The 21,425-nt window shown below is 33.2% G+C and overlaps 1 protein-coding gene across 8 annotated transcripts in view; it reads right to left on the bottom strand.

Annotated features, from left to right (window-relative positions):
• Positions 1 to 21,425, bottom strand: part of RyR (Ryanodine receptor) — a 371,941-nt gene that overhangs the window by 22,483 nt on the left and 328,033 nt on the right. For all 8 annotated transcript variants that reach the window (XM_069842181.1, XM_069842183.1, XM_069842182.1 and 5 more), the window contains 12 exons: positions 19,535 to 19,714; positions 17,206 to 17,437; positions 13,740 to 13,828; positions 12,328 to 12,497; positions 9,673 to 9,818; positions 7,554 to 7,624; positions 7,329 to 7,394; positions 6,609 to 6,688; positions 6,225 to 6,386; positions 5,229 to 5,385; positions 1,579 to 1,778; positions 1,253 to 1,456 (listed from right to left, as the gene is read on the bottom strand). In XM_069842181.1, coding sequence (XP_069698282.1) covers positions 1,253 to 1,456; positions 1,579 to 1,778; positions 5,229 to 5,385; positions 6,225 to 6,386; positions 6,609 to 6,688; positions 7,329 to 7,394; positions 7,554 to 7,624; positions 9,673 to 9,818; positions 12,328 to 12,497; positions 13,740 to 13,828; positions 17,206 to 17,437; positions 19,535 to 19,714 — 1,757 coding nt within the window. The remainder of the gene's footprint in view (positions 1 to 1,252; positions 1,457 to 1,578; positions 1,779 to 5,228; positions 5,386 to 6,224; positions 6,387 to 6,608; positions 6,689 to 7,328; positions 7,395 to 7,553; positions 7,625 to 9,672; positions 9,819 to 12,327; positions 12,498 to 13,739; positions 13,829 to 17,205; positions 17,438 to 19,534; positions 19,715 to 21,425) is intronic.

The raw sequence follows: 21,425 nt of genomic DNA, 5'->3' as shown, positions 1-21,425 counted from the left end.
GGCATGGGTTATTTAATACTAAGAAAGCATGAATCATTATCAATCCAAGATACGAAAGTGACAAATACGCTATGGAATGTTGTGTAGTAAAGATTCAAAAGAGTATGCACAAAATATAGGCAAGAGAATTACGGTATCTATTTTTCAGTTTATGGAACAAATGACCAAATTAAATAAGATATTAGCCAATCTGACGTCTTTCAGATGCATGATAATTTATGCTCTGCATAAGTAGACCTACTAACGAAATTGGGGAGAACAATTCTAATTGTACTGTATTGTATTTATTTACATTCCACGGTATTCGTACATCGCTTCACAGCTTGAATATGGAACATGTCAAAAAAAATTTAGTAGTACTACCGAGTCTTAATTCATAGTCACAGTCTAGTTGAAATATATACAGAAGGATTTTACAATATACAGTACAACACAAGGGGTTAGTATCGATACTTAATACAAGACAGAAATATTCATGCAGCATTGTTGTATGTCATGAATTCAGCTACAGAATAGGAGTGAGAAATTAGGTACTTATTTAATTTCGCCCTAAATAACCTTACGTTTTGAGTTTCATTTTTTATATCCATATGGAGGATATTAAAAATGTTTATTGTCATATAACACACTCTTTTTTGATAGCACAATAGATTTGCCGATGGAGTATGAAAGTTATTTTTTTTACGACTATTTATGCTATGAACTATTGCATTAGTTACAAAGTTTTCACGATTACATAATAGGAGGAAGTTTATTAATGAAAAAATATGCTGACAAGCCATGGGCATTATTTGTACTTTTTTTAAAACAGTCCTACACGATTCCCTAGACTTCGTACCTGTTATTACTCTAATCACAATTTTTTTGTAGTAGGAATATACTAGAATTTCCCCAGAATATTATTTCAAAACTCATTACCGAGTGGAAGTATGCAAAGTATTTTGTTTTTAAGGTATAGATATTTACTATCTCTTGCATAGATCTAATAGCAAAACAAGCTGAATTTAGTTTGGGAGTAATATCTTTAACAATTTTTCCAATTTAACACATCGATTTGTAAGTCAAGAAATTTGGTTGTTGTTATTTCTGTTAATGTAGGAAAAGATTGTATTATAAAGTGTAGTAAAGGAAGCTGAGAACCACAATATAACTATCCAGATATTTCTTATAATATAATGCAATGGTAATAGGATTAAGTTATATACGAAGTTACATGTATTAATGTATATAAACTGGTAACACACAAACTTACCGAATGACAATTGATACGCCAAATCCAGAATAATAGAATGCATAGAATATCATCTTGAAGAAGGCAATGAAAATTTCCGGTATTGTCATTTGTTGCATCTCTGTAATCTTTGTTTTGATGTTAGATGGAGATAACATTGTCACACAGAAATACAAAGCATCTTTTGCAACTTGGATGCCTCGACGGATAGGGTCCTTAGAAGCTCTGAAATGAATATTTATGATATAGAATCATAATTATTAAATTCTGTTGTATATGACTACAACAGTAAGCATGTGGTTTAAGTTCAATGAATAAACTCTCTAGTAAGATAATAAAAATCTCACCGTTCTTCATCTTCCTCACTCAAGTAGCTGTAAGAAGCCTCCCTAGCCTTTCCTCCTCCTGTACTTTCTTCAACGGCCATCAAGCCACTAGCATGAGTCATCTCAAAAATAGCATCTTCACAGAAATTCACAAAGGCCTCTAGCTTTTCCTTATCACCACCCTCAGTCACAATGGAATAGAAGAATGCTCTTTTTGATTCCTGTAAAGAATACAGACATTAAGTAACTTGATTACTTATTCATCCTAAGTTTATACAGTGTGTCCCACTCGCTACCGAACCCGGAATTTATTTTAATAATTCCAATACTAATGAAGATAGTGCAATGAAATTTGAAGATGATTTACCTCATTTTGCGAGAAATGTGGTGACATTATAACTAGGGAAAGGAAGTTCATGCATTTGCATATTTGTTCTCTATCGTTGTGTGAATATGCTGAAAGATTATCTACATGAATCACAAATTTCTAAATACAATGATATTGCTTTTATTGTGCATAAAAATGCATATTTTGCCTTTATTTATAAAAGCATCATATTTTAACATTTATGCAGGGAAGCTGCATATTATGCATGTTTATTTGTCTTTCCCTCATTTTTAAAAGTGTGTAACCTCGTAAACACGACTGATTTATGTTTATGAATTTTGAACGTAACGATGACGCCCTCATAGGGAGCCTCTCAAGTTAGCAATTGGTATTCCTTACTGCAGTCTTTAGCACATTTCGATAGAACAATATCCAGTTTAACATCAGTTCCAGAAAATGTTGTTGTTGTTGTTTTCTAATGCCAGGCATTTGACAATAAAGTCATTTGACCTCTTGCACTCCAATATTTTTCAAAGATATTATCATGACTAGCCACTGAAGCACAGATTTTGACGTGTTCCGAATCCATTTCTTGGTTTGAGTTGCACAATGGGCAGTTAGGGGACTGATATATTCCAATTCTATGCAGGTGTTTGGCCAAACAATCATGGCCTGTTGCCAATCTAAATGCAGCTACAGACGATTTTCGTGGTAAATCGGGAATTAACTGTGGATTTTGATGCAGAGAGTTCCATTTTTTCCCTTGGGATTAAGTTATCAAATTTTGTTTGTTGAAGTCTAAGTTTGTAGATTTAATAAATCTCTTCACAGAGTAATACGTGGATTTAGTAACAGGTCTGTAAGTAGCAGTGCTGCCCTTCTTTGCTAAATCATCCGCATTCTCGTTTCCCAGGATTCCACAATGGGATGGTATCCATTGGAATAGAATTCTTTTATTGAGTGATAATAATTGAGAGAGCATTTTAGTTATTTCTGCTGTTTGAGATGAAGGTGTGTGTTTAGAGACGATTGATAGAATAGCTGCTTTGGAGTCTGACAATATAAATGTAGGAGATAAAGTGAAAGATAAAATAGCAAATATTCTTTTCAAAAACCCTGGCTATTATCAACTTAAAGAAATTCAAGATATTGTCGAAAGAAAAACAGCCCAAAACCAACAAAATTTTCTATAGAACATCTCACAGCTTTTGTGCAAGCCCTTCTTACTTCTTGTGACGTAGAACGAAGTTTTTCGCACTACAAAGCTATGCTGAGAGACAACAGGCGAAGAATGACAACAGAAAACATACGTCACTGCTTAGTTGTGAACTATAACAGCATAAATGGAGCATTCAGCAATGAGGCAAGCTCTTCAAAATCCATAGACTAAACGTAAGTTACCGTACCTGTACCTTATTATTCTGTTAAAATAATCTCAGACTGATAATGCATATTTTGTAGCATATTTATCTATTTTTATGGCATAAATGCATACATATTCTTCACGTTTTTAGGGCATGAACTTCCTTTCCCTGATTATAAGAGATGCTGGAAGTGCCTGCCATTTGCATCCAGGCAAGATTGAATTCGCTGAACCATATTACGTCCCACTCACTACCGAACTCGGAATTTATTTTAATAATTCCAATACTAATAAAGATATTGATCACTGTTGTGTGATGCAACTTGGAGTAGCAACAATGCACTTGTCCGCTGTCTTATTTGTGATTGTTGCGTTGCGTGTGTAATCATAGATTGTTGACTGTGTTTATTCGTAATTCGAGTGTATTGGAAAACAGACTCCATAAAGTTCAGTTCATAGAAAGACAAGTAGTGCAGTTGAAATGAATCGATATACTCTAGAAGAGAGTGTGTTTATTATTCGAGTGTATTGGAAGACAGACTCATTACAGGCATGTCAAGAGCGGTTCATAGAGAGATTTGAAGACAACCAACATCCACCACGTAAGTCTACCATTTGGGCCTTATCAAAGAAACTTAAAACACATGGAACTTTACTGGACAGAAATGCAGGAGGTAGAGAACAAATGACACAGGAAACGATCGAGAATGTGAAGGATAGGCTACTGGAGTCTCTCTCTCTAAATCACTTCACTGACTTTCGCAAGAAACAAGAATGTCCAAAAGCACTTGTCAGTGTGCTGCAAAAAAGCGAAGCTGCATGGTTATCATTTCACTGTGGTGGAACGAGTACGTTACTGTCAAATGTTTCAAACATTTCTTCAAAATAATCCGCCCATTCTGGACTATACTTGGTTCATGGATGGGGCATGGTTTCACCTGTTGGGATACATAAATAATCAAAATTCTCGTATATGGGCAAGTGAGAATCCCATATGATACACGAAGAGCCCCTTCATTCGGAAAACTCTGGTGTATGGTGTGCAATATCTTGGCAGTGAATAATTGGTCACATCTTCTTCAATACAACCATCGCAACAAATGAATATTTGAAATATTCAATATGTTTGTAAATCAACTGGACGACCAAGAACTCACCATGCGATATTTCCAACAAGACAGTGCGACATGCCACACAACAATCACCAGCATGGCCGAAATTCAGTCCTTTTTCGAAGACCGCGTCATTTAGACATTCCAGGCAGGTGCATTACCCATATAATCCACAGGAGACATGCAAGATATGGGAAATCTTTTTGGTACTTTTCCAGTTCTAGAGATACTGTAGAGACCATTTAGGTTAACTCCTTAACAATTCCCAGATAACTCCCAAATACTAATGGGACAGGCAGTCCTGATTGGCCCCTTATCCAGCATCAGAAACCTATCTCCATATGATAGAGAGTATCACTGTCTGAGAATTTCTGTGTGGCATTGAGAGACAATCATAAATATTTCACAAAGAAGCAGTAAACTGGCTGGTCATTTCCACTCAGGATCAGTGCAGCTCGTACATACTATTCTGAAACTTTTTTTACGAGATGAAATTTTATGAAATGAGAGAAGAATAGGATGAAAAAGAATAATATGGGTAAAATGAGGGAATGTTGAGGGAAATGAGAGAACGCCAAAGAAACTCGCATCTTCCGATTTTGTCCATCTCAAATATCACTCCAGTTTGCACTGAGGGTCTAACCCTGATTGCGAAATGATAATCCCACACTCTAGCAGCGAACTTACAAAGGGGCTATCAAGTAACTTACATTGTTTTCATTTTACGATGATTGGATAGAGAAAATTATGAATAAGTAGTGATATGGACAAGGCACATTGAATAACACGAGTTTTTGAAGAAAAGCGTAAATTATACTTCAGTGAAATAAGACTGCAGATCCGATTAAAGGACGTGTGCGCATAGTACCTTAATTTGTGGCTTTTCCCACTGTTCGATGTTGGATTCCTTGATTTCAAAGTATACTCTTTCAATCCTTTTGCTTCCACCAAGAATCTCAATACGTCCAAGGAAAGACTCAAAGTAGTTGAGGACACTGCCAGCAGTTTCCAAGAACCTGGCCAACCTGGTAAACAGTAAGAATTGATATATTGAATCTGCATAGCACATTTTAGATAGATAGATAGATAGATTTATTCGTTCCATAATATTCCTACATTTGCTTTATAGCATAGAATAAAGAACATGTCCAATTCTTACGTTTAACAATAAAATGCAATACATATAAAATGCAAATATGAAATATGTACAGAATTAATACCTTAATAACAATAATATTTCATACAATGTAATATGTTTACCATTTAATAGTATTATAATACTTACACAGTACTGTGAAATGTCAAGAATTCATCTACAGAATAGAAAGTGTGAGATATTAAATAATTTTTTAGTTTTACCTTAAATAATGCAGGGTTTTGGCTATGATTCTTAATGTCTTCAGAAAGACTATTGAACATTTTAATCGCCATATAACGTACTCCCCTTTGAAAGCATGATAAATTTGATGATGGCATATGAAAATCATTCCTTCTGCGGGTATTTATACTATGTATGGCTGAGTTAGTTGGAAAATTTTCTTTATTACATAAGAGGAAATTTATTGTAGAGTATATGTATTGATTTGTTAAGGTTAGAATCTCTAATTGTTTAAAAAATAATGTCCACTTTCATCATATCTTTTGTACTAGTTAATGTTATGTTCAAATTACACTATAACTGAACATAGAGAGTACATAACTAACATCACTTTCTATAGAAATGTTATTTTTTAAAACAGATTTATTGGATGAATTAAAAACATAGTTCGAAATTTGCATTTGAGTTCGCCATTTGTAAGTAAATTCTCCCATGTCGACACAGTGTAATAAATAAAAACATCATGATTGGAGATAAACTTTTTACCTTGGTTCATTAGGCATGTGTTCTGATAAGTTGGTAAGCAGAACAGCCAAGTTAAAACCAATTTCTTTGGAAGGATCATGGAACCTATCCGTAAATCCCACGTAGTCTATCTTGCCGTCGTGGTTTGTTTCACAGCACATCAACATGAAATTAATCTCTTCACTGTAAAGATAAAAAAGTAAAGAATTTTACAACAAACTGTGTAGTTTTAGGTAGCTCATAAATGAGATATCAAGCCTGTGGTACTACAACATAATAATAATAATAATAATAATAATAATAATAATAATAATAATAATAATAATAATAATAATAACAACAACAATATTATTATTATCGTTAAACTGGAGAATTAAATAAAATAAAAGATAAAATTAGTCTTACGGAGTATAGCTCTTTTGCTGTTCCATTTTCTCCCTGAAGTCCTTTGGATAGACCCATCCATCATGATTGATATCAATTTCCTGAAATAAAACATTACAAGAAATAAAGTGAGTTACGTACGTTAAAGATATTATTTCACTAGGATGTTCCAATTGCATGTAAAGTGTTATGTTAACGCATTGTTGGCGACCATTAGGCCTATGTGCAATGATTTCAGGTACAACTAGTCAATGATAGACGACAGTACTAAAACTAAATATTTCGAAGGTGAATGATTTTTTCGCATTTCAACTAATTGATTGGGCAGAGTTATGAAAGTGAATAATTGACGAGTCTGATGCTCACTGACTTGAATGTTTTTGAAGTTGTAGACAAGACACTGAGCGTGTGTGTGTGTGTGTGTGTGTTTGTGTGTGTTTATGTACTTTTAGATTTGGAATTTCTTATCATATTTCAAAATTTAATCTTTGCTTTAGAAGAAGTTAAATTCACGTAATACACCACTAAATACTCGTATAACAGGAGGTTATAAATTACAGAAACTGTAAGTTTAATAATGACTTAAAATATATATACTTATCAATATTCCGTGTATAATTATTAAGTTTCAACAAATATCCATAATCATTATGTAAGTAAATATTATTGTTTTGCAAACATAACACATTTAAAAAATGTCATTTCATTAAAATGCACAAAGTAAGTAACTTGAAAACAAACCTGAAAGCTCGGTGATGATGTAAGGTCCTTCAGTTTCAAAAACATGTCGAAATACTTCAGGATCAACTAAAAAAGAATGAAAGACAATTGTTTATGACGAATACATAAAATGCAGTAAATATAGCAAATTAAATATGTTTCTTCATCTTTGAAGAATGATGATTAAGTAATTAGTTCATACAATCCAAATCATATTAAATTAGTGTTATACAAAGAAAATTTTACCTCTACATTTGATGCTGACTCCACCAAGGTGTCCACCATCTGTTTTCCAATGGTTCCATTAACAACATTACCTGAGAAGTGTAAATACACAAATCAGATATCATATCATATAGTACCAGGCTTGCTTCTTCAACAGTAGCTATAATAATTGGCAAGCACAGAAAATATGTCTGTCACTTGACTAGACCGATTTAAGAGCCATTTGGTAAAAGAATTTTTACAGAAGGCAATGTAAAATAAATTAAATTGTGTACTCTCTCAAGTGCCTATAACTGCGCGCAAAATATAGGTTACCTCACACTGGACGTAATATGAGCGTGTCAGGGAAAACCACAGTGAGTTGATACGTGGGGAGATGAATAGAGAAACTGGGCATGTGCATTAATGTTGCACCTCGTCCTACACTGCAAACGTTGGACTCACGTGTTTTTTGCGCGAGTGGTGTTAAAAGGAAAGTCAAGTGATGTTTCGAAAACCGAGTGTAGCATAAACCTCGCCCCCCCCCCCCCTTTCATCCACTCACTGCGACGTCTCCTGATGTGCCCATAGCATTTGTTCAGGTCTTGATAAATTTCTAACCTCACAGCTAATATATAATTGTTCTTGAACTTGGACTATTCTCAGTAAAAACTTCATGTAAACATGTGTTCAGTTTTCTAAATGAGTGGAGATACAGCTGTTTGAATGTTACACATAACAAGCATTACAAGTGGCATGGCAAGAAGAAAAGACAAATGACTTAATGATTACATTTATTATTTATTTACATGGTATCATCCACACCTGTGGAGTAACAGTTAGCACGTCTGGCCGCAAAACCAGGTGGCCCGGGTTCGATTCCCGGATGGGGCAAGTTACCTGGTTGAGGTTTTTTCCGGGGTTTTCCCTCAACCCAATATAAGCAAATGCTGGGTAACTTTCGGTGCTGGACCCCAGACTCATTTCATTGGCATTATCACCTTCATCTCATTCAGACACTAAATAACCTAAGATGTTGATAAAGCGTCGTAAAATAACCTACCAAAATAAAATAAAATAAATACATAGTATTAATACATTTCTCCAGTTCAAAATAATGGTTAAAAAATTTCACCATTGGGTTTTTCTTGTTCTTTTATGAGGGCAGCATTATTCATAATGCGAGCAACCAATTCGTCCCTCATGTTTTTGTTCTTGTACACTTCGCTTTTCATTCACCTCAACAAACAAAAATCGACAGGAGTAAAGCCTGGGGACATTGGTGGCCAATGTAGTGTAATGCCTAATATTGTACGAGAACAATTGCAGCCACATGTTATTCAGAGTGCTGAGTGCTTGTCATCTGTTTCAAACTTGTGCACACATCGAATCTGTACAGACTAACTACAAACAGCTGTTTCTCTACACCCATAATAAACAGTGCTGCCCTCAGACGATGACAAGTAATATTCCTTTGTACGTATTTAATAGTATGTAATCATTTGTCGTTCCTTCATACCATTTGTAAGGCTTGTTGTGTGTAACATTCAAACTATTGTATCTCCACACTGACTGAAAATTGGACACATGTTTACATGAACATTTTTACTCAGAACAGTCCATACTACACCCTCTAAAATATTTACTACTCCTCCTCAATCACCCTGTAAAATATTTAAATTTTTAATAGTATAATTTTTTTACTATTTTAAAAGCATCAAGAAGAAAATAAACAGTTATTTTCATTTTTATTCTCTTTATAAGCTATGGATTTCAATTTCACTTCATAACACTAACGGAAATTCAAGTGGCTTACATCCTCAAAGAAATCAACCTTAAGGTACAAAATAATAAAAAAAAAATCCCATTAGACAATACAGAAAATACTCTTCTAATAAACTGTAACATTTCATAATAAGATATCATACAATAACATGTTATTGCTAATATGTAGTGATACAAAGTACAGTATGTGCAATTTAATATCAATAGACACGTAAATAATAATGACAGACTATTACTGCGAGATTAACATTACTATTCAAATATTAAAAAGACGATGATATTTAAAATAAAGTGTTATTTATTTGTTTATTTCATGTATTTATTAAAAACTGAGAGAACCATATTTCTAGGTATATTGTAGTGCCTAATTATTTACCTTCAAGCATTGAAAGCATCATTGTGATCATGTCTTTTTGAAGATTTAGCAATTCTTTCAGCAGATCTACCTGGCTTGAATGCTTTGACAACTTATCTTGCATGTGAGAAAAGAGGAACAAGAAACCTCCAACAGCATCCCACAATCTGTAATAATAAAATATATAATGCATGATATTTTAAGTTGAAGGGAGAAATATGAATGTTGCTTTATGCACTTGAAAGAACACCGCTTAATAAATAATTCCTGTAATAAATTTAAAACATGATTGTCGCCTACGATATGCTTAATTTCAATCTGAGTTTGACATAAAAATATATTCCAATCTTAATGATACGAGTATATCTAAATGCGTGTAATTTGCTATATGTTACCTATCTTCTCTTTCTTCTTCTCTCAAATGAATATTCTTGAGGCAATTTATAAGTATTACCTAATGTCTATTTTGGAAATTACTTTCCACAAAAAGAAATGCAAAATGTCAAACACTTTTTAAACACATTAAACGTGCATCACCGAGTTATTTCTAACCAATCAATTATAATCTCTAACATGTCATGATGCAAAATATTAACGCAGAGAAATTGCATCCAAAGTACGTATGATTTCCAACTCAGTTTTTTTTTTTTTTTGTTTTTTTCTGCCTGACTTCATCCATTACAGACACAGGTCTCTCATCAATGAAGGTTTATGTAAAAGTGTCGTGTCTGATAGATCATCTTAAAATAAAGTTTTATTTATTTATTTATTTATTTTATGCATGTATTTAACTACTGAAGTCGGCCTGGGTGGCACAGTCGGTAGAGTGCTGGCCTTCTGTGCCTGAGGTTGCGGGTTTGATAACATTTAAATGTGCTTAAATGCGACAGGCTCATGTCAGTAGATTTGCTAGCATGTAAAAGAACTTCTGCGAGACAAAAATCCGACACACCAGTGACACTGACATAACCTTGGCAGTTGCGAGCGTTGTTAAATAAAATACATTTAAATTTAACTACTGAGGGAATCATATTTCTAGGTATTTTTTGGTAGCCTAATAAATATTTACCTTCCAGTTTTGACAGCGTCATTGTGATTATTTCTTTATGAGGATTTGGTAATTCTTTCAGCAGATCATATATTTACTGCATTTCATATATTCGTCACAAACAATTGGGTTACAATTTTAAAAGAGAGAGGCTATGATTGGTAAAGAATTCAAGAAGAGGAACTGTGACAAGACAGGACTTTGTGGAAGAGGCTATGTTCTGAGACAACCCACAACTGAGTGGAAACGTCTACTGATGATGATGACGATGATGACGATGATGATGATGATGATGATAATAGGAAGCTAAAGAAATAAAACGGGTTGAAACTTCATAAAAGACACCAATGAGGCATCACTCATGAGACAACTAAGCCAGGAGATAACATAGTAGGGTGGCCAGTTCATTTTTCTCTTCATTGCATACACTGCTGACTATAGTCCTGTCGCTCTAATTTCCGGCAGCCAATCGTGTTGCAGGTCGGCTACATTTAAACGTGTGTGTCTTGTGATTCGCTTATGAAGACGTTATTCATTTCTTAAGGCTCGATAAATACTTAATATAATCGCCCGCCATTTTGGCTCTTTTGTTGGCATTCGCAGAAAGCATACGAAGACGTTATTTGCCGCTCAATTATTTGCTGAATTACAGTGTGTTTGATTTATCACAGGATCTACGACATGATAATGTTTAACGGTGTGGCAAATAGATTCCTCGTCTGGTAGTTCGGGAACGAAAGAACAAAAATGGCGAACGGTACTACCTACCTAGATTTTATAGAGCCTTCACTTCCTAAGACGTAAGCAAAGATGCGGAGTCACACCGGAAATAAAAGCATCGCGACTATAGTAACATATTTCACTAACCAGACTTAAGAAATTTTATTTTTTAATTTTAACCTGTCCAGTCTCTAAGGGCCGTATTCATAGACATTTTTAGCGCAGGTTTCCAGTGGATGATCACCATTTTTCGTATTCATAAATCAGTGTTAGCAATAGGATATGATTTTAATTCTGTACAAGTAACCAGTGGATAGCCGGGTCTAGCTTAGTACGCTCGTAGCGCGTGCTGCAAAATGTCTATGAATAGCACCCTAGGTGTTTTAACCTTAACTTCAGATTAAACCATCTGCGCATGTGTCAGCAATTCAGAATTCCCAGTTCCTGCTCTTAATCGAGAACCAATTTCTCATTCCAAACCAGTTCCAAAGTATGTTGGAACAAGAAACCGATTCTGAATCAGTTCTAGTCCTGTTGGAACACACATTGAGCTACTGCACATGAGCAAGCAGTGCAGAATCGATTCTGAACCATGCTGGAATAAACCCAGTGATATCCTGAATTGATTGCGGACCGCCAAGACAACACCATCTTACAATAGTACAATTTAAACCATCCTCGTCCACCTCATATGAGAGAAATATTGTAAAAATGAACGAGACCGAGTCACTTTAAAAATTCCGTCACTTTTCCGACTTAGTATTTTGATTATCAGATGCAATTTTTTTATCTTACATGGAAATTAATACCGTGTCTTGTATGTACTGGTAATTTTTAGTGAATAATACGTTGCAAATTAATCACTATAATCTATCACATCTTTTGTAGAAACCCAATTGTATTTTTACCTTGAGTGAGCCAATGCCTGCTGATTCTGTGTGCATGGACCCTGGATTACTTCAGTAAGGGTGTTAAATACTTGACTTGCCACTCCAATAGCTTTGAAGAAATTTGCTTTACCAGCAGGATCAATGATCTCCTTGCTGGAATAATGCCAGTAGAAGTCCATAATGGATTCCTGTACAAGTAATGATAAATGAAAGGTTATAGAACAAAAACAAAATATTGTTTGCAGGATAATAGACCTATTCACTTATGTAAAGTTACTTGCATAGATGCAGCATTGATATTAGTTAATTATATTATCACAATTAGTAAGGAGTGTTACTAGAATTTAAATTTCTTATATACAGTAATAAATTATAGACCATGTTGCGAAATAGCTCTATGCCACCTCACAGCTGAAATTAGATACTGAAAGAAATACAAGTTGCTCACGTCCGTAACATTCTCTCAAGCCACACGTGTGCATGGACAATTCTGGCCAATGTGAGTGGTCTTTACTGGGAGGCAAGAAGCAAAATGGGTTAAATGATCCCTAAAGCGGCCATTGGAAAATGAAAACAACAATAACAATAAACTGAATGAATACTTTTATTCAATTGGTAAATTTTTGCACTTGTACTGGGTTTTTGCTGGAAGGGAGAATTACTGAGAATTGACCGTCATAATAAAATTCGCTCCATGATTGCCAATGAACTTCGCTGGACTGATAAGTATGAGGTGTACGAAGAAGTTGGGTGCCTTTCTGCTGAAGGTTCAACTCGAAGAGCAGATATCATTATTATAGACAGGAAAAAAAATTGTGGACTCATTCTCGATCCCACAGTCCGTTTTGAGAACAGCGAGGAACAACCTAGAGAAGTCTGCAAAGAAAAACAGGCAATTTATCTGCCATCCTGCAGCGATTTGGGGACCAAATATAACATCAAGACATGGGACGTTATAGGAATTATGATTGGGGCTAGAGGCACAATCCCACGGGAGTCCTTAGAAGTCTTCCGAAAATTAAAAGTCCTGACAACACCCTGGAAGTGATATCCTCCACCGCACTGAAGTCATCGATTAGCATAATTAATCATCACTTATATTCTTTGTAAAATGTAATTTGTCTTGTAGCCTAAATTTTTTGTTACATATCCAATAAATTTTTCAATGATAGCCTACCTAACTAGGGTTTTTATTAAAGAAAAAATTAAATTAAATATAAATATTCATTTAGAATTGATTAGGAGGCCGATTATTAAACCCTGGTTGGGACGGCTATCAAATATCATATCTTATATTGAACTTGAAATGCACTAATAAATGAAATTTACGAATCTGGATGTTAATGCAAATGTACATTCGTAAAGTTCATTTATTAGTGCTTGGATAAGATCAAGCCTGAACGTATCAGAACTTTCAGAGTAGTACATACCTGAAGTCTCAGCAAGTAATCAACAGTGCAGATGACAACATTGACAGTAGTTGTGTTTCCGGCTTGGGTTCTTAGGTAATTCTGCCACTCTGTTCAATAACAAAAACAACGACAATGGTTACATACTAAAGTATTACATTCCTACACATGCCACAAAACATTAAGCTCTCTGTTAAGATATTGATAATACTGAATTTAAAAAAAAGTCTTAAAGTATCAGGAAATGTACAGAAAGTTACAACAGGCTCCTATAAAGTTCAGTGCTTTTAGCACAATTATGATCTATTCTGCATTCATTTCTTTCAGTCTAGACTTATCTTCATGGGAAGTGCACGAATAAGCCTATATGAGATAGACATAAAAATAATATTTTTTTTATAGTTAATCGTATCGAAGCACAATAGTGACCTTCTTAATATAAAAAATACCTGCAGTTTACTTTTTAATGTTACTTTTATCATTTGATACTCGTCTATATTTTAGAAAACGTTCATTTGCCTTATATGCAATCGCATTTCTTATCTTTCGCAGGAACATCATTACTATACTCTGATACGATCATACAAAGATGCAATTTATTCATTTATTCATTCATTCACTCATTCACTCACTCATTCATTCACTCATTACTCATTCATTCATTCATTTTTTTATTTATGCTGGGGGAGTTAAGGCCATAAGGCCTTCCCTTACATTCCACCAGGTCAAAAAATACACAATTAACTTAATGAAATTAAATGAAAAGTGAAAAGAACAAAAATACTAACATATTACAAAATAATAACAAGATTGAGACAATACAAAATGAAAATAATACCAAATACAAGAACGTAAAATACAGCTCTGTAGATTGAAATCAAACATAAGTAACTCAATTAGTAGAAATATTTATGAGGGAAAACATAAGGAAGAATGCTCTTAAATTCTCATTGTTGTTACTAATAAAAACTCCCAAAGTGCTAATCAAATGAAACTATTGTAACTATTTGCGTTTATATAGTGTAATATTAAGTTATGAATGAGCATTTCTTAGTATGTGATATGGCATATAAGATACTGCAATAATGTGGGTGTACGAAAATGATAGACAGTTCACGAAATCTTATAAGAAACTGAATTCGCCTAAAAATTTCAGATCTGATTAGTGGATCCAATGCTAGATTAAAACACTGGTTCCTTAGAAACTATAACGTTCCTTGGATAATTATAGATAATACGATTATGTTACTTCATTGATACAGCTTTGTTATTTTTCCTAGCAAACACCTTCCTTCATCCCCTCTATTAATCATATTAAGAATAAAAGCAGGACTGTAATTTACTTTAACTTATACTATGCCATGTTGTTGTTACATTCAGATTTATTACCTCGTGCATTTATCTGTTCGTTAATGATGAAATACTCTACTGAACAAAACATTTTACACGAGATTCGTATGCTAAATAATCCAAAATAAAGATAAAAAATGGTTTTCTATGAAATGACCCAGATATTTATGACCAAATTTGAGACACTATAAAACTGTAACAACTCTTTAGACAAACTGGGTTTATAAAAGAAACAGCAAAAGACGTATGCCTTCTGAGGAATGATTTAATTAGTTCGGTGTTAAACTAACCAATTCGCCTAAAATAATATATCCAGTGCCTTAAACAAGAAACAAACACTTCAAAACAGTCTGCATGTTTGAAGGCAGTGAAAAAAATGGATTTAATTCTTTGTAACGACCGCAATGGATAAGATATGCTTTCCCTCCTACTTTTTTTTTTGCGTGAAAACAAAAGTAGGGCCAATTTTAGAAATGTTGTGAACTCTTATAATCGTCATCAGAAATGGAAGAGCTTAATCTATATCTTTTTTGAGTGTTCATTTATATTACAGAGTGCCTCACTCTCTACTGAATCTATGGAAGGAAACACTGGCGGACCACAACAATTAGGTACACGCACACTACATTTCATTTCATTTCTCACACACGAACGTGTTCTGTTCAAATTTCCTTGCAATATCCTCATTAGCGGTAAACATTCAGCTCGTTTCTGCCATGGAGTAGTGGTTTGGTAGTAAGCGAAATACTCTGTATGTCATACATACCATTATATATACTAATAATAAATCTGTAAGCGAAATTTTTCTGGTAATTTTCGATTTTCCAAAAATAATTGGTGTTAACATGAATAATTAATCATCCTGAAACCGAAAATCGCTTTTTTGAAATTTTTGTTTGTATGTCTGTCTGTCTGGATGTTTGTTACCTTTTCACGCGATAATGGCTGAACGGATTTCGATGAAAATTGGAACATAAATTAAGTTCGTTGTAACTTAGATTTTAGGCTATATGGCATTCAAAATACTTTATTTGAAAGGGGGGTTATAAGGGGGTCTGAATTAAATAAATCGAAATATCTCGCTTATTATTGATTTTTGTGATAAATGTTACATTACAAAAGTTTCTTTAAACAGTATTTCCGATAAGTTTTATTCCAGGCAAAATTTTGATAGGACTGATATTTAAGGATATACAAGAGTTTTAAAATAACAATACAATACATTTTCAACGCTGCCTCAGATTATAGCGTCGTTGTTCCATAATTCCTATGTGCAAAATATAAAATTTTTCAGTAGGAAGAAAAAACAGATTTATTCATTCTATGGCAGTGGTACATAGGAGATCGTGAATTCTTACATTTTCGAAAGAAAGAAATATAATTACATATAGGAGATTGTATTATTTGCTGTATAACTATTTAAGTTATTTAATAGAGCAAAAATTTGAAAATCGATATGTCACAAAGGAGTTATTGCAGGAACAACATCAATGGCTATAATGAAATTAAAACAAATGACTCCGTCTATTTAAGGCGGCCTTGACGTTTATCAATATTAATACACAAAGAATATTAAATTTGTCTGTTTGTATGAAGTAATCTCAGAAGCTAATTTGGATAATTCCTTCACTATTTGAAATTTGTAGTTCCTCTAGATGGATGTAATACTACATATAAGGAATGAGGTAAGATGAAAATAGATCTTTACGCACAGAAAAATTATCTTTGTACACAATTCATTCTATTAGTTTGGAGTGATTTATTAAAGATGCATTCAAGATTAATTTAGAAAAATGTTAAACGGATTATCGTTGCATCAAAAACGGATGTTCTCTGAACCAAATGACCATATTTTAATTATTTGCATGTAATAACAAATAAGAAATATGTTAAGGGAATTATCATTGCACCAAATGAATGGTCTGTGGACCAAAATGATCGCATTTTAATTACTTAAATACAATTTAAATTAAGTAACATATTAAACTACTTATCCTTCTATCAAACAGGAATGTTCCCTGGGGCAGATGTCCTATTTTATTTATGTAATTACTTTATATTTACTTCTAACAAGTGCAGCGGAGCGCACGGGTACGGCTAGTATAAAATAAAAATAAACAACAGTAAATAAGCTCACCAAGATTGTGACCTTCACAGGTCAGTTGAATAAACCTAAACAATGCACAGGTGAATTCGGCATCATGCATATTCTTCTCGCCAGCTGCTCCTTCAGAACCAACACCCAACCCCTCAGCTTTGGTATTGCGTTCAAAGGCATCCAGATCTAACACACTACACGAGTTCATGAGACCAGCGATGGAGGTGAAGAAACCAACATCCTTCTTTTCTTTAAGATGATTCAACATTCCCTGTAATAAATTTCATAGTATCACTATAAACAAACAAGCTATAAAACTAAAATACTGTATGTCCGAAAAAGTACTAATAATATTTTTAACTCTTTTGGAGTTCGTGGCCAAATTGGAGAGACTATTCAAATATCGTGAGTTGTGACTGCCATATGTTAATGTATAAGTAATATGACTCACGGATTTCATATAGGGACAGCCAAAGTCCGGGGCAGACGAAGATACAGTGAAATCTCGTTAATCCGGACTAATTGGAGGGATAAGTTAACCAGTTTAATGAAAGTCCAGATTAACTGAAATAACCTAAAAGAACGTAGAAAGTGCATTAAAACTCTATTTATAGCAATAAAACACGTTTATTATGGTGTATTTAAAGGGCACAGGCCTAAATACACTATACAGTACAGTAAAGTGTGTATTTTAAATCTTTGTTTGTATAATCAATAATAATATTTGTTTGTACTTCTTCTTCTTCTTCTTCTTCTTCAAGTATTAGGCCATATGGCCTGTTACGATCTCACAGTTGAATTTTCAATCCAGCGCTTTTTTGGACGACCAAGAGATCTCTTCCCGTTTGGGTGATAGTGGAGCATGACTTTTGGGATTCTATCTCTACGCATGCGATGCAGATGATTTATCCAGTTGTTCTGATGTTTTACGTGATTAATTACAGGTTCTAGTTGTAATTTTTCCATTACATCTTCATTGCGTTTGTGATCCCATTTCATATATCCCGCTGTATATCTCATAAATTTCATTTCATTGGCCGTTATTCTGCTTTCGTCTTTCTTTCTCAATGTCCATGCCTCACTGCCGTAACAAAGTACAGGTCTCGCCAAGGTCTTGTATAAGCGAATTATAATATGCCTTTGTACTAGGGAAGGTTTCATAATGTTGTTAATTATTCCCATTGTTTTGATGTATTTAGAAATTTTCTGTGAAATGTCTACTTCATCGAAAAAAGATAATGTGTATCTGAGATATGTAAAATAAATTACTATTTCTGATATTTTTAAATTTAAACATATTTTTCCAGGCACAGGGTATTTTCCGCAGAAGGCCATAATTTTAGTTTTTTCTTGATTGATTTTCATATCATATTTAATTCCAATTTTGTTAAAATTAAAAATTGAAAATTGTAATTCATCTTCTGAGGATGCCACCAGAGCTAAATCGTCTGCAAAAAGTAATGAATCTAATGTTGTAAATGTCTATTGAGTTGTATACATCCATGAGGTAATTGTTTCCATTCTCTAATTATTTGATTCATATATATATATATATATATATATATATATATATATATATATATATATATAATGAATAGCAATGGTGAAAGGTCGCAACCTTGTATTACTCCTGCATGAATTCCTGTCCATTGCGATAATTTATTGTCACACCTTACTTTAGATTTGTTTCATAGATATTATATATGTTTGCTATAAGTTGTTGTGGAACATGTCTATGGCTAATACATTTAATAATTTATTTCTGTTGACTCTATCGAATGCTTTTTCCAAATCAATGAAAGCAATATGTGTTTCTGTTTATATAATTTAATTACTTTAATACAAACTTGATGGATTTTCTTTACTTTTAATACTATAGGTGTAATATTGTAATTATTGTAAGGTAATTCCATAGTTCTAATATATAAAAGTAAGTCTTAAAACAAGGTTCTTTAATTTTTCCAAACTCGTCTTTTTTTACCTGTCCAGATGAAGCGAAGTCCGGCTTATCAGGTTTGGATTAATGAGGTTTTACCGTATAAAAATTATAGACAACAATAAAATATGTATATCGTATGTGAAGACTAAGAGGAAGACGGAAAATGGGAAAGATTGCACGAGAATGCTGGGTTTGCAGTAAGCAAAAACTATGAATGAAAATGAATGATCATATAGTAAACCATAAATGATTACCTACTCATTATAAAACACACATCACAGGTGTTGAATCTTAAACCAAGAACTCAAGAATATGGGTTTTAAAAATATTGTCTTTCACATACCGGTAATACATTTGTACTATTATAAATACCAGTTCAGTACAATAACATGTCAGAAATGTTAATCAGATAAGAGCATGACATATTACCATCTGGATGTCAACATTGCCTCCTCGCAATATGGCAATGCCAAGCTGTAATGTCTTCATAACCATCTCACTAGGAACACCTTTGCAGGCTGAAATATGGAGAAGTACCATCTCTGCCACGCCTCTATTTGCTAACCTCGCCTGGTGGAACAGCAACTTCTGTTTCTCCATTTCTTGTTCCTGTGATTAAGAAGAAATGTTTAGTGTGGATTGAAAGCAAACAAGTTGAATAATTTCCACATTTTTTGTCAATTACAAAGGAATTGGGGAATTTAAATATTTCACAATACCACATCAATAAAATTGCTCAAAATTTCTATTATTTTCCAGAGTAAATTATAAATTTATTGCTTATTGTCCATTTCCTTCTCTGCATTATACCGCTATGTACTAGTACTCAGTAAATAATATAACCTGTCAATTTCGTCTTCTAAATCTTTGTCCCTCTTCAATCTATTTACAAATAAAAAAAGAGAAAGAATATTATAAAATACGATAATGTTCCTTTTACATTTGTATGTAGGTCTGTCTCTCTTTCTTACTTTACATGTAAAATTGGATGCTGATGCAATATATTATTAAGTCTAAATTTCGTAATTTTAGAATAAATTATTATTACTTTTAGTTTTAACTTTAAACACAGAGAAATGTGAAAATGGAAGATTGAAAACTAAATAATACTGTATCTTTATCCTTTATTTAATAAAAATATATACATTTATGATGTTACAGAAATTCGTTACTGGTAATTGTTATTCATAAAGCGCTACCAGAAACAAATTATGTGTTATTTTTATATTACATTAGCGTAGCCTATGTCAAGAGTTAGGCCTATATGTTATTCTGAGAAATGGATGACTTAATTTGTTACATCACTTCAATTTAATTTAAAATACATGTTTAAGTGACAAGATGGCGGAACCGGTTCTGACTGGAGTTGGAATGGGCCCTATGGTGCGCACCGTAATGTAGATGATGATGATGATGATGATTATGATGATGTACCGTAATTCCTGTTCTATACATTTCGACCAAAATACATGCCATACAGGTACTGACGGAAAACTTATTTTGGAATGATTTCAATTGTGAATGTCTGTGAACTTATCTTTATTTAAAAAATACCTATGTAAATTACTAAGTTAGATGGAATTTTACAACTGACTGATCAAATCATCAAAACATCTTATTCTGATTCTTCATTCTTGTATGCACTCTTTTAAAATTTATATAATTACTGATTAATTGTTAAGTTATTTAAATTAATAAATAACGACTTTACTCTGTTAACATTTCAAATAATAATGTTAATGTACCCGATTGACTAATTTCGATATTTTTTCATCATCTTAGTATTCAGCAGATGATGAAAAAAAAACATCGAAACTAGTCAATCAAGTAGTACAAGTAACATCAGTACCGTATTTAAAATGTTAACACAGCAAAGTCGTTATTTATTAATTTAAATAACTTAACAGTTAATCAGTGTCTGATTTTGAATTATTACAACAATGCAAATAGTACAAACAGAACTTCAGAATGGTAATGTCACATTGCTTTCTCCCTTTACTTAATATTGTGAATATGTTTACGCTATTTCAATATTATTTTGCTAATCGTTAAAGAGGACATATTCATAGACGCTTGAAAACACAATCAATATTTACAGTTACATTTTATAGTGTAGGTCTAAATATAAAACGTATCAATTTTCACAACGGAAACCCAGGTTAAAATTGATTCCAAGAAAAAATTATGTCGTCAAATAAGGATTGTGGTAAGATATATTGAGATAATCTCAATTCCCGCTTGGACTGATTACCTGTTGAGTCCGAGGTTTTCCTCAAAATGTAATATGGCCTCATCTCGTCAAATGTCATCTTGATACGAA

The sequence above is a fragment of the Periplaneta americana genome, chromosome 12 (assembly GCF_040183065.1).
Source record: "Periplaneta americana isolate PAMFEO1 chromosome 12, P.americana_PAMFEO1_priV1, whole genome shotgun sequence".
NCBI classification, from domain to species: Eukaryota; Metazoa; Arthropoda; class Insecta; order Blattodea; family Blattidae; genus Periplaneta; species Periplaneta americana.
Note: the sequence above shows the minus strand (reverse complement) of the source record. Positions and strands in the feature narration are given on the sequence as shown.